Below are 14,581 nucleotides of genomic sequence, written 5' to 3'. Positions count from 1 at the left end.
AATTTCAGAATCAGTCTTAAAATTCTATGAGAAGTCATTTTGGAAGTTTAGTAAGGATTATTCTGACTTTATAGGTGAGCTTGCCATTAGTTGAAACTTTAACAACAGTGAATGTTGTCTAGATTCATGCTGTACCTTTTCATTTATTCACATATTCTTTTATGTCCTTCGGTAAAGTTCTGTACTTTTATTTTTTAATATAGTCCATATTTATCGTTTGGTTTAGTTCTCAATATTTCATAGTTTTTTAAGCTATTTACATTTTCTAATAAACATTTTTCAATTTGGTTTTGCTCGTGTCTAAGAAAATTATTCCTGAAAATAGTTTTCTTTAAATCCGGCTGTTGTGTAACTCTTATTCATTCTGATAATTTGTCAGTTGATTCCTTTGGATTTTGGGGGGGAGATAATTGTATCTTTTTTTTTTTTTTTTTGCGGTATGCGGGCCTCTCACTGTTGTGGCCTCTCCCGCTGCAGAGCACAGGCTCCGGACGCGCAGGCTCAGCGGCCATGGCTCACGGGCCCAGCCGCTCCGCGGCATGTGGGATCTTCCCGGACCGGGGCACGAACCCGTGTCCCCTGCATCGGCAGAAGGACTCTCAACCACTGCGCCAGCAGAGAAGCCTGGTAATTGTATCATTTTAAACAATGAGAGTTTCCACCTTTTACTTTGTATTTCTTTTTTTTTTTTTGTATTGAACTAGCTAAGAATCCCTGTGTTTGTGCTAGTCTGGTTGGGCTGTCATAACAAAAGACCACAGGCTGGGTGGCTTGAACAACAGAAATTTCTTTTCTCCTAGTTTGGATTCTGGAAGTCTGAGACCAAGGTCCTAGTAAGATTGTTTCTGGTGAGACCTCTCCCCTCTGTTTGCAGACAGTACCTTCTTGCTGTGTCCTCTTCTGGCCTTTTCTCTGTGCGTGCATGGGGTGGGGGAGTGGGGAAGAACTGGTGTCTCTACCTCTTCTTATAAAGACACCAGTCCTGTTGGCTTAGGGCCCCATCCTTATGCCATTTAACCTGAATTACCAGCTTAAAAGCTCTATTTCTGGGCTTCCCTGGTGGCACAGTGGTTGAGAGTCCACCTGCCGATGCAGGGGACACGGGTTCATGGCCCGGTCCGGGAAGATCTCACATGCCGTGGAGCGGCTGGGCCTGTGAGCCATGGCCGCTGAGCCTGCGCGTCCGGAACCTGTGCTCCACAATGGGAGAGGCCACAACAGTGAGAGGCCCGTGTACTGCAAAAAAAAAAAAAAAGCTCTATTTCCAAATACAGTCACATTGGGGGTCAGGGTTTCAGCACAATTCAGTCTATACCAATGTTGTTGAATAGTATCAATGCAGATTTTTTTCTTGGATTTTCCTTTTCCCATTTCTGAATTATTATTAAAATTAATTTATATTTTTATCCTGAATATCTGAGAAATAATGAGCACAAAATATGCAAAGGAAACAAAATAAATTTGATACAAGTCAGTTATCCCATAGGTTTATGTTTATAAACCTATAACCTATATGAAAAATGTATGTTTATGTATAGAGCACTAGTTCACTGGTAGACACAGACCAGATGTTCAAAAAGTACTTGTTGATTGACATTTTGTAGAACTGCCACAAATCTTTGCTATTATGTGTGTGTTTTGTGTCTAGAATGTCCATTTGTGTCCATAATGTCCATTCAATAAGACATAGATAAAACGTTTATGTTCAAAAAGCAATCATTCACTTTTTTTCTTTCATTCAGTAGAGACTTGCTGTTAGGCAGTGGGTGTATTTTAATACAAAAGACATCATCTCTCTGTGGTGTTTAAAGGCCTTGGTTATTCTCCTTGAACCAAAGTGGTAAATACTGTAATAAATAGAAATCTCTATTTCTTGCTGGCTCAAAGAAGTAGGCTAAAATTATGGCTATAGTTTATAATTCCTGCTCTGTTATGAATTAGAAATTTTTTGGCAAAATACCACATTTTAAGTCATAAATAAATAGCCCATTCTGAGCAACTTCCACCAAAAATTATTCTCCTAATCCTTAAAGGCAAAAATTAAAGATATGCATGGTGGAAAAAATCCTAAAGCTATTTTGCATATGCTGTATATGTTACACTTTTTGCAAGACAGCTCACTTCATTCTTTTTCCTTCTTCTTTCTATCTCATATCCAATCTTAAGGAGGCTCTTTTTAGAAAAAATTAACATATCAACTAAAATCCCACACTCTTACTGATGTGACCTTGGGTCCAAATCCCTTCTCTGCATCCTTGATGGCTTGGTGGCTTTGGCAAGTTCCTTAATCTCTCCCAGCCTCAATTTCTCCATTCATGGAATTAGGAAAGAAATACATTTCTTATAAGTTTTCTGCAAAATTACATGAAATAACCTATGTGAAATCCTAAATAGGACCTCAGTAGATGGAGTAATTTTGTTATTACTATTAAACACTGTCATATTTTCTTGAATACTGATTAAATTTGAAATATTTAACTTGTTCATAGAAATGAATCTGAAGAAACCATAAGAAGTATAATTCCTAACCATAATTAATTTTTTAAAAACCTTAACTGAACTTCTGAATTTCTTCTAATGTTATATTCAGGATTCCAAATTTCATTCTCAGATGCACCAAAGACTATAAAACATCCTTTGTTAATGGTGGAGAATAAACAGCTTCTTATAAAACAAGACTTCATCATCCAAGAGTTTACAGATTTATATCCAGTGATTTGATTTAAAAAAGAAAAAAAGCCTTTTTTTGAGTCAAAAAAATGCTTCTCAAACCACTATAGAATAACAATTATGACTCTCCAGTTTTTATTTTTATTGCTGGGTTGAAAAAGGTGACTCTACAATGCCTACACCAGGAGGATATAATTCTACAAATAAGGGCTCAGCACGACATTTACGAGAAAAGCCGAGTCCTCCTGCGCAAAGCTGATTGGTGCTCAGCCAATGGGCTTCAGGGCGTTGCAAATAAAGGCACCTTCTCCACTGGGCTGGCCAGACGCAGTGTTGTCTCTGCCTGTGGAACTTCGGGAAATGCTCAACTCCTATCCCAGCAGAACACATCTGTGGTCAGCAAAGAGAAACCGCACTTTGAAGATGAAGCATCTTCTTGCCCAATTCCCATCCATTTTGGCCATTTATTGCTTCTGCCTACTACAGATTCCCTCCTCAGGTAAGGGGACCCCTTCAACAGACCCCAGCTGGCCTGAGCTCTAAGGAAGACTGGGACAGACCTTGACCTTTCAGGGCACTTCTGGAGGGAGTCTAGCTTGGTTCCCTCACCTACTCTCATTTCTACCCTTTGGAAATGGCTTCCATCAGAGAGGATGGACAGAGCTAGATGCTGCAGCCTTTTACCAAAGGAGGTTACTTTCCCCTGTGGAACTGCCTTTAAACAGCTCCTGTCCCAGGGCTGGCCCCACTGAAATTGTGAGGAATATGAGTCGGGGGACGACTCCAACGTGTTAGCCATTTGTGCTCTTGGAATTCTGAAGAGATGAGAGCAGAGACGAGCTTAAAGTCCCAAAGAATGAGGATTGAGGAACAGTTGGAGAAGGGCGGTGTGGGAGCGGGCGTAGGGAAAGGGAATCTTCTCCTAGCTTCTCCTGTGGGCCTGGCGGGGAAGGTGAGGGGGTTGGGCGGGGGGGGGGGGGGGGGGGGGCAGAGGCCCAGGGAGCGCAGCTGAGGCCCCATGTGTTCCAAGGCTTGGGCGCTGTCCGAGGTGCTGACCGGACGCGGGTGTCTCTTCACCAAATTCTGAGTACCAGTGCTTTTGTAGGGCAAAGGGGTTCCCTGTAGGGAACAGGGGTTGGGTATGGGGTCCCTAGTCGAAATTTGTTACCCATCTCCAGGTAACTCGCTATATGATGCAGGATGTGGTGGAAGCTCCAGTTGGAAACACAGATTATTTCAAAATTTTAGAATTTTGGTTTCAGGGAGTAGAAAATCTTTGAAAATATATTCAAACAGAAAATATATTTGAAATAGCATGCTTGTTTTGCCATGTCCTGTAGTGTAATCACAAAGCCTAGGCATTGCAAGGAACCATGGAAGTCATCTAGTTTAAACTCTCAGGAGAGCAGGGATCGCCTCTGTGATTTCCCTAGTTGATTACTTTCAGTGACACCCAACTCACAACCAGCCAAAGTCAGCCAGTAGCTGCCTCCCCTGGTTTCCAATAGAAACTTGTTTTGGAAATTTCTTACTACATTTTATTTATCTGTCTATATATTTATATCCACCTCCCTCTTTTTCCGATTTAATTTTCTGTTCCCTGAGGATAAGGTCCCTATGGTACTTATCATTATAGTGTTAGCACAGAACCTCTTAATAATTCCTTATAAGATTGGTTTGAATTTCTTTTCATTTTTGAATAGCTCCAATCATCACAAACTTCTTTACACTGAGCTGAAATCTGATCACATGCAACATCTAACCACTAGCCCTAGTTCTGCTCTTTGGGGATATACAGAATAAGACTAATATTTATTATTATTTTTTTTTCCGGTACACGGGCCTCTCACTGTTGTGGCCTCTCCCGTTGTGGAGCACAGGCTCCGGACGCGCAGGCTCAGCGGCCATGGCTCACGGGCCCAGCCGCTCCGCAGCATGTGGGATCCTCCCGGACCGGGGCACGAACCCGCGTCCCCTGCATCGGCAGGCGGACTCTCAACCACTGTGCCACCAGGGAAGCCCAAGACTAATATTTCTTATGACAGTTCTCAAACCAGTTGATGGCAGTTAACACACACTTCCTAATTTTTCCCTTTGCCAAAGAAAACTGTGCTCAGTTCCTTTAACTCACAACAAATCCTATCATTTCAAGTAGGACTATTACCTTTCAAGGCTAGGACACTATCTTTTGAATCCAGCACAAGATTGCCTCAGCTTTTTCTTGGCTTATAGTGAGATGGCAGGGAGCAATATATCACTTGGTATTTTTTAAAAAAAATACTACTCTTGAGCCAGATATTCCCTGTCTCAGACTTTTAAAACCTAAATTCAGGGTCTTATATTTATCCCATTTAATTTCCTCTTCTTAGTTTTGACATATCCCATTGATTCTTTCAGTTGCAGCATTAGCTTTTCCTCCAAGTGTTGTGTTACATGCAAATGAGATGAAGACTTCATCTAGGTCAGATAGGGTTCAGCTGCAGTGCTTACTCAGCTCATTACCAGCAGCCACCTTCCCCATGTCCCTATTCCTGAAGCGTCTGATGAAGCAGAGAGACAGGTATCCGTATTTCTTAAAAGTTCCAAGAGTGACTCTGATGCACAAACTTACTGACACCATCTCTTGACATCCTGTCCTTATATATTCCATCAAAATATTACCAAAAGTGGGGTCCAGCTGCTTGCCACTCAAAAGCCAATAAAGAGGCAAGGTTGGTGGAAAGGAAAGCTTCCTTTATGTCAGGTGCTGGCGATAAAGCGGGGTGGACAAAAGCCTGTCCAAAGGCCGACTCCCCAGCCACGACCCCCCCCCCAAAATCAGTGGGCAAGAGCTTTTATAGATGGAGGGAGGGGGCTACTTGCAGAAACAGCACAGTCAGCTCTGACGGTAATCTTGAAATTGGCCATGTGGTGGTCTGACCAGCCTCATCTTGATTGTTTTAAGTATAGTTAATCTTCAGTTCTCTGGTTGGGTTGTTCCCATTTCCTTGAGGCCAGTTCTCAGAATTGTGGCAGCTTCTGTCATGGCTACAGCCTGGTCAGCGTGTAGTTAACTTCTTCCACCTGATGGAGGTTTTAGTATCTACAAGACAGCTCACAGGATATGGCTCAGAATATTATCTATAGCCCTTGAGAAGGAACTAAAGGTCCTTGACTTTGCTTACTGACTAAACTATTTTTATTTAGTCTTTTGGGAATGTTTTCTTTTGTTTCTGCATTTTCTCACTTCTTGGATTAAACTTATCTTTTGGCTAAAGTTTTTCTACAGACAAAAGGCAGGAGGAGGACATGAGGGGGCAAGGACCATAGGGCACTGCTCCATTTCAAAAATACAAATTAAGTTGTTAACTAGGTAATTTTTTCCCTCTCTCCTAACTTGCTAACTCTCGTGCTGCTAACTCCTGGTAAATAAAAAACCATGCAATTTTTAATTAACTTTGGTACAAATCTCAGATTTGCTAGTGGTAGGTAGAAGTGTGTTTTCTTTAACAATCCTTTTAACAAGATGGTATTAATAGAATCGCTGTGTGCTCTTCATGGTAAAGATTTAAAAGTTAATGCTGGACTTTCCTGGTGGTCCAGTGGTTAAGAATCCATCTTGCAATGCAGGGGACGCCGGTTTGATTCCTGGTCGGGGAACTAAGATCCCACCTGCTGCAGGGCAACTAAGCCCACGCACCACAACTAGAGAGGAGCCCATGTGCTGCAACTAAGACCCGATACAGCCAATAAATACATAAATATTTTTTAAAAAGTTAACGTTACAACCTCTTTTCTCCTAATAGAGATTTTTATGATTTCTCACAATAGGATTTCCTCGACCTTTAGCTGATCCTCCAGATGGCTTGGATATTGTGAAGCTTGAGGTACACCACTGTTGAGTAATGTGAGATTTTTATTTAGCCTTGGCCTTGAAACTATCAAGTGGATAATGTTCACTTGAAACTATTTTAAGATCAGATTCTTGGCTGCAGCAGAAACTCACTGTTTTCATTTTCATGGCTTCATTTAAGTCATCTTGGGAGTTGTGTTGAAATTTATGGCCACTGTATGAGAAGATAATTCAACGTTCATAAATGAGGCAACTTTCGAATTTAATTTTTAATTCTATTGATTAAGGAATTTGTACTTATCTTTGATTCATTTTCCCCATTTTTTAGCGGCTGGCATATTGGGCAACTCTTTCTAGACAACCTAAGGTAAAACAATTAATATACATATGGTAATTCTTTTATTTATAGCAGTGCACCTGCTTATACCATAATTGATATCTGTAAATAAGCACACTCTTTTGTTACCTATAGGAGAATTCTGCGTGTACGTGTAAGTGTGCGTGTAAGAATACAGTTTTAGGAAATAACGAGTGAATCTCCTAAACATAAATGACCATCATCTGCATTCTTATAAGGATCATAATCACATATACATGTCATATACATAATCACGTATATACATAAAATTACACGTCAGGTGGGGATACAGTATTGATCCAAACAGACCAAATTACCTGCTCTCATGGAACTTATATTCTAGTTGGGGAAGTAGTCTCCAAGATAGATAGACAAAATTTTAAAAATATTTTTTTCTCTAAAAAGAAAAAAAAAAAATAAAGCAAGGAAGGTGCATATGAAATTTTGAGAGTTGGTGTTCATCACCTGGAAAATCATCTTCAAATTCCTTGGTTATTTTGTGGGGGGGCTTGAAAAGTAATGGTATAAAGTTGATGAACATGATAACAAAAATATATTGCCTACTGGGCAAAAATACTTGCCCAATAGGTGTCCAGAACACACACACAAACACACACACACACACACTCCTGTGAACAGATGCTTACAAAGAGACCGGAAGTTGTAAAAATAGTAAATACTTTCTGCTGATTTAGAAATGGTGATCATAAAGAAACAAAGTTAATGTCCACTGAGCCTCTGCTATGAGTAATTTTGGTTCATTATTTTGTGTGTGTGTGTGTGTGTGTGTGTGTGTGTGTGCCCATATTCATGTGGGTACATGTACACGCATAACAAAGAGAGAATATGTAAGTATTGGTTACTGCAGAAACCCTCCACAAAGTCTGTAGGAAGTTGTACTCACAGCAACAAAATTAGACATGTTACTAACAACTTTCATTTCTGTCTTGATTGGAGTTTGAGCTGATTCAACAATGTTTAGATGTAAATGAGATGAGATCAATAGTAACGAGATATTTACAACATCATTCACAGTACCTCTCTGAGTAGGATACGCTGCCAGTACAGCTTTTCCTGGGCTGTCATCCATGCAGACAGAACAGGGTGGTGCTCTAACAAGGATTTAGAAATTAAAAGCTGGACTTTCTGCAAGAACAGTGAAGATTCATGTAGAAAGCTTTTAGGGAAAAAAATTTGGTCGATATGAACCAACCCTAAGAAAACTGAATTATAGGGTATGCCCAGCAGCAAATTAAAAGTTGCAATCGTTATTTTATCCCACCTCTTAGTTAGACGGCTATCTGGGAACTGATTAGGGTATTGCTTCAATGCATCATAGAGTATGTTTTTCCCCTGAAGACTGAAAAGGTAAAATAAGATTAAGTTTTAAAATAATGGTATCGCTGGCAACTTTCCTTTTGGCAAGGTTCTGCATCAACTATAGTCTTATTAAGTTTGTATAATGGATTTCTTTTTAGAATGCCAATTTATTTCATAATATTCAGGTAAATCAGGAAGGTCCCCGGTGTAACTTCTCCTGGAAACCTGCCCCAGTAAAATTCCATGTGACTTACCCTCATCATTTTCTTTCCAGGATAATCAAGACATATACAAAAGGGTGAGTACCACCAGCCTAGTAACAAGAGCATGCAACTACCACATTTACAGCAAGTGATGCTTAGAATTAAAGTCAACCTTTTTTCCCCTCTTATTTAGTTTTTATTTCATTACTCCAGAACTCAGAAGCCGACGCATCCAGTTAAAGCCGGGGTCAGTATTTTATCGTAATCATCTCTCTGTAAAAGTCATTCTCCTCTGCACGCCTTTGTCCTTTCCCGTTTAATATATGCAGATACGTAGAAAAACAGGGGCCTTCCAGAAACTCTGGGTAATAGCTTTCTAGGTGCTTTTTCCTGGGGCTGCAGGGATTCTCTCTCTCCCTCTCTGGGGAAGGGGTTGGGGGAGGTTGACAGAACTGAAAAGCTAGAGAATAATTACAGAAAAGGAAAAATTAGTAAGAAATAACTTTTTATTATGCACTTAAACAGATGTACAAGAAGCCTGGTAAAGACTGAGCTCTATTTACATTGCTCCATGTTACCTTCTGTGTTTTAAATTCTGAAAAGCGCTTTGTGAAGTGTGAAGCACCACATTCTCAATAGTGACCTGTGGGTGTGCATCTTTCGTCACTGTCACAGTGTGTATGGGCTGTGGGAATAAAAAGCATCGCCTCTAACTCTCTTATTATAAATTGGAGTTACCCTCAGGAACAGATTGTTGAAGTGAATTTCTGCAGGGTATGATTTGGAGAATATTGGGAAGGTCATAGAATCAATCCAGTCAGAGTGATTGAAATTCTACTATTAGAAAGTCACTTGTTTATATAGTCAAGGCTTTCCAAGTCTTCAGAAAGATCCTTAAAATAAACAAGTACCAAGCGAAATGTTTTTCCCTTTGAGGCAAGGACACAAGAGTAGTATAGATTTAGTACTGGGGATCAGGTAAGGATGGGAATAGTATCAGGACAGGCCATGGGCACTGCAAGTTGAGAAGGGTCAAAAATGGAAGGGAAAAGAGAAAGACAAATACCATATGATATCACTTATATGTGGAGTCTAAAATATGGCACAAATGAACCCATCTACAAAACAGAAGCTGACTCACAGACATAGAGAACAGACTTGTGGTTGCCAAGGGGTGTGGGGAGTGGGGAAGAATGGAGTGGGAGCTTGGGGTTGGTAGATGCAAACTATTACATTTAATAGAATGGATAAACAACAAGGTCCTACTGTAGAGCACAGGGAGCTATTTTCAACATTCTGTGATAAACCACAGTGGAAAAGAATATGAAAAAAAGAATATATATATATGTGTATAATTGTCACTTTGCTGTACAGCAGAAATTAACACAACATTGTAAATCAAATATAGTTCAATAAAAAAAGATTCTTTCTAGCCTAAAAAAGAAAAAAAATAAAAGAAAATGGAAGGGAAAAGATAAACTCCGTGTCTGTGACACGAATTAACTTTTACTCTGAGCTGAAATACTCAGGGAGGATTCACAGGACTAGATAAGACAGGGTATGTATGTCTGAGTGTGTGTGGGCAGTCACAGATGAGACATACAGGAGAATAAAATGAATGGAGGCGGTGGTTATGCATGCTGCCCTTCCACCTCGTCCCTTAGATAAGGAGAGCACACCTGGGGAGCCAGAGAGGATCTTCATGGAGATGCTTATCTGGGACGATACACTCCACACTAGAAGGACAGAATGTTTGGGACTAATGCAGATACAAGTCTGTTTTACCCTAAGGGAATATTTTTGAGTGATGTGTTGGAATGAAATGTGCTAGCAAGGCAAGCGGTTCTTTATTGAAATCATAAAATTTCAGGCTTAGGCTTGGAAATGGATTTTACTCTGAAAATTAAACCCATTTGTAAGGGAGTGAGCAGACAGGAATGCGCATAGCCCTGGGCCTGGGCCCGGTGCTGTCTGACCCTCACCGTCTCTTTGCCGCAGTTTCCCCCTGTGCATTCTCTAATGCATCTGGCTGCTAAGCTCGCCAACCAAAGGATGAAAAGATTTTGGCAGCGCGTACGTACTTTTTCCTTCCACCATATTTTTATGCCACTAAAAGTTCACTTACCCGTGGTGAATGCCTGTTGTCCCCTTTGGGCTCACTGGTGTTTTCTCCTTGTACAAGCTCCACACGGTGGCTGCAGGGCAGGGAATGGGGGAGAGGGGCTGTGGTCCAGCTCCGTGACCATGGGCTCCTCCTCTGCGCTCTTCATCTTTTCCCATTTTAGTTTTCGTGTTGTTTTTTCACTTTCCCTGCCCCTTCCTCTTCCTCCGCATGACATGGACACTTGCCTTGATCATATACTCTGCTTCCCATTGTCCCACCTGCCCTTTTACTCTTATGGCAGAGCTTCATTTCTTAAAAAAAAAACAAAGCTCTGAAACTAACACAACATTGTAAATCAACTATACTCTAATATAAAATTAAATTAAAAAAACAAAAAAAAATTTAATTAAAAAAATTTAAGTTTAGAAATGACTAGTTTCAATAATAGCTGAACCTGTTCAAAATGTCCATCAAGGTTTTGTTGCGTGGTAGCAGAACAAAGAAACAAACACAAATTTTTGGACACTGTGAGTCCAAGTAGGGTGAACGACTCATTCCAGTTTGCCCAGGACATTCCTGTTCCTGGGTTTAGCTCTGAAAATGCCAAGACCCCAGAAAATCGCTCACTTCCTGAGAAACCCATTGGTCCTTCTAAGCACAGGCCACAGTTTGCTTGGATACTGGCGTCAGACTTCCAGGTTGAGTCTGCCTCCACCATTGGGCCAGACCCACAAGGAAAGATGAGCTGAAGAAGCTGAAATGGCATATCCTTGAAAATCTGCCTAAACCAGGAGTCAATTTCAAGTCGAGGCTATTGGGAAGAAGAAGCAAGTTTAACATTGTCCTGGACCCTAAGGGTAACCCGACCAAGAAAACACACTTGCCTTCCTGAACAGAAAATTGTGATTGGCTCCACGGTTAGCTGTTTTCTTGAAAGGCATTTTGCATCTGACTTCCGGCTACCTTAGAATGGAATCGGGGAGGGGCAGGATCACAGTACACTGCAAGCCTCCGGGATGAGTTTCCTATTAAGTGAACCTGGGCCTCATTCCTTCACAGGATTCCGGAGCTGTTGCAGAGCATCTTACCAGGAAGGTATGTAAGCCCTGAGCAAGCACCGCCCCCAAAAAGATCTGCTTCTCAAAGACAGAAGGACGGGGGAGTGCTTGAAGCCAGGCCACCTTGCAGCCCCTTTAGATCACTTCTGGAAAGAACTGGTCTCACACTATACCCTAAAATTCTCTGAGGCTGAGCATCTAATTTTGGGTTTTCCTGGGCTTGTCCTGGAGCAGAAAGGAATCATGGAGCGATGCCCTTGGACGGCACTATTTCGTCTCTGTTCTTCCAGATGCGTCACCTGGGGCCATCTGCCCCTGGAGATTTGCTTTCTGGCTCAGGGGCCCACAGGCCAGTTGTACAGACTTGGGGAGGGGTGCAGCATCTGTGCTTCTCCAAGTTGACCATGCACCATAAACACCTGGGACCTTGTTAAAATTCAGATGGCTGGGCCCCAACCCGAGATTCAGTGGGCACCTGAGATTTTGCATTTCTAACAAGTCCCCAGGTGTTGTTGATGTTTTGGGTCTGGGGACCATACGTTGAAAACCACTAACATAGACATCTTTGAAAGACCTTCGGCACAGCGTGGTTGCATAACGGTTTGTGTTTTTATGTTGCAGGATCACACTGCCACCTTGGAAAGACCATTTTTCCTTTTCAGAGTAAAGCATATTTCCTCTTCTCTGTTTTTCACCCCAATTCTCTCCTACCGTCCCAATTATGGAGTTACTGCAGAATGAGCCCAGACAGGCCCCCATGGCGAACTGGTGAATCATTAGGGGAACTTTCTCACCCTTCCTTAGGGGATGACTCGATGCTTGGAAAGGAAAGGGTCCAGCGGACACGGGCTGCGCGCACCAGGGCTCTGGGAGGAGCTCTGGGGCGGGAGGCGGGAGTTCTGCTGGTGGACAGACGCACGGGCCAACCAAAGTCGGAGTCCGTGTTCCAGAGCCTGAAAGTCCGCGACGCACGGCCCCGATCACAGTGGAAATAGGAGTCTAGGCGTCCTTTTCCCCAGGGAACTTGGAGCTTCTTGCAAAGGTCACAGAGTCACAGATGGTTCCATCTGCATTCTGTGGTCATTGGTGCTAAGAGATGCTCTGCAAAGATCAAATACGATCAAAAACACTGTACCTGACACTCTCCGAGGTTTACAGAGAATACCATGTCCTGCAGGAAGCAACCTGTTTAACTTGGCTCAGTCATACTTTCCCCAAACCCCCATGACATCCCAAGTACACATTTTAAATCTGCATGGCCTACTAGTGGTTGTTTTCTGGAAAGTACTTGCAGAAACAGCGGGTCTCCATGATGTCTTTAGGATGAGAAGTCCTGTGATGCGTTGTTTAGGGATCGTCCTGCCACATAAACAGAGGCTAAGGGGTGGAGTGGTGGGGTGAGGGACAGTGTCAGGGCCATAGGAGCAGCAAGGGTCCTGGAGCACTGCCCCAGAGGATCCACAGAGTAGCAGTGACTGGGGATCCCCAGGTGAGCCCCCAGGGAAGCTGCTAATGCCTCAGTTAGGAGAGCAGAGCCTTAGGGCGTAGAGAAAGGATCTGGAACCAAGAAAGAGATTCCAGGCAGTATGGTCCCAGTACTGTAAGCTGCTCCTTTTTTTTTTTTCAGCCAAGGAATGGAAGAAACCTTGACCTTAGCACCTGGTAGGATCGTCCAAGGTCAGCCTCATTGCAGCTCTTCTCCTCCAAACAAATGTTATCTGTCTGACGTGGGGCAGTGAGAGGCAACCAGAGGGGTGATAGTTCCAAGAAAGGGAACTATCCTTTCACTATGTGAAACCCCTAAGGGGCTCCTCTGCCCCCTCCCTTTCCTGCTCTCAGCATCACAGAGACCCCACTGCAGCCTGGCACTGTCCCAGACAATGCAGCCTTTGCTTCATGCCAGCTCTTTGCAGGTGTGTTGTCTCCAGCAGTGGCTGTGAGAGGACAGAAGCTCCACAGCTTTTGTGACTTCTCACCTGGCCCTTGTGATGAGGCAAAATCCACCCTGGCGTGCTTGGTGGGGAGAAGTTCTCTATAGCGGGAACATTTCCGATTAGAACCAGGCCAGGCTGTTCCCTCCATTCAGTGATGCTCTGAGACCTGGAGGTGAAATCTGGTGAGATTTCTTGGCTTCTGGCCTGTGGCAGTTCGAGTCCCTGCTCATGAGCAGCTCTGGGCCACCACTGTCTCTCATGTTGATGTGGTCCCAGGGACATGAGGCCACTGTCTTTCAGAGGCATCCTAGCCTCCCTCCTGGAGCCCCTGGACCAACTGACAGCGACTGGGGCCCCGGCAGCCCAAGGTGCCTGAGAGAGCTGTCCAGATGCTGGGGAGCGTAGCCGCCCTGGCCAAACTGGGAAGGATGTTCCCTGAGGCCACAGCTCTCACACTGACCTAATGGCCTGACCAGTTACAGCAACAAACCTTATGAGTACCAATTATGGGCATTTATGACGTGCCAAATTGAGATATTTTAAAATATGTTATATAATAACGTGACCCTGGGCCTCGTCTCCATCCGGATAATGATTCAACCTGACCTGTACGTTTTTCTCTTTTCTTTTCAGAATTCAGCGGCAAAGGGAGTCTGGATCAGGTGAGGTAACTGAGCATTTGTTTTGAACAAACATCAAATTTCTTTCTGTGAACAGTATTTAAAGAGAATTCTCTTACTCTCTCTTCGCTAGAATATTCAGTTGTGTAAAAAATAAAGTAGCATTGACGCAACATTTTCATTTCTTATCGGGTATATTTTTTAAGTAATAGGGTATGTATGATTAAAATGTGCTGGTTTTGGTGTTGTTTTATCGTGTTCCGACAATCTCGTTATTGTCGAGCGTTGAGAGCACAAGCCCGGGAGAGCCTGGCTGGCTTCAGATACTGACTCCGCTTTTTAGCTGGGGGACGGTGGGCTGGTCACTTCCATGACAAAAATAACAGCATCTTCACATCATTTTAGAGATGACTGAGGAGATGGTCCACGTACGGGGCTTAGCATGATGGTACCTAGTGAGCACTCAGGGAGTGTTGGCTCTA

General features: G+C 42.8%; 1 protein-coding gene across 1 annotated transcript; it reads left to right on the top strand.

The window, feature by feature from the left end:
- Nucleotides 1-3,093: 3,093 nt before the first annotated feature.
- On the top strand, nt 3,094-13,211 carry NMS (neuromedin S). Its single transcript, XM_065891666.1, has 9 exons — nt 3,094-3,169; nt 6,481-6,536; nt 6,831-6,869; nt 8,455-8,478; nt 8,577-8,630; nt 10,382-10,456; nt 11,547-11,582; nt 12,167-12,208; nt 13,173-13,211. The coding sequence occupies exons 1-9, from the start codon at nt 3,094-3,096 to the stop codon at nt 13,209-13,211; spliced, it is 441 nt and encodes a 146-aa protein (XP_065747738.1).
- The last annotated feature ends 1,370 nt before the right edge of the window (nt 13,212-14,581 follow it).

Source organism: Phocoena phocoena, chromosome 14, assembly GCF_963924675.1.
Source record: "Phocoena phocoena chromosome 14, mPhoPho1.1, whole genome shotgun sequence".
NCBI lineage: Eukaryota > Metazoa > Chordata > Mammalia > Artiodactyla > Phocoenidae > Phocoena > Phocoena phocoena.
Note: the sequence above shows the minus strand (reverse complement) of the source record. Positions and strands in the feature narration are given on the sequence as shown.

What these genes read in the sequence shown, in the direction of transcription:
- NMS (XM_065891666.1), top strand. Translation starts at nt 3,094, where the DNA reads ATGAAGCATCTTCTTGCCCAATTCCCATCCATTTTGGCCATTTATTGC. An exon ending in TGGATATTGTGAAGCTTGAG is followed by an intron (nt 6,537 to 6,830) that starts GTACACCACTGT and finishes CCCATTTTTTAG; the next exon opens with CGGCTGGCATATTGGGCAAC. An exon ending in CGCATCCAGTTAAAGCCGGG is followed by an intron (nt 8,631 to 10,381) that starts GTCAGTATTTTA and finishes TCTTTGCCGCAG; the next exon opens with TTTCCCCCTGTGCATTCTCT.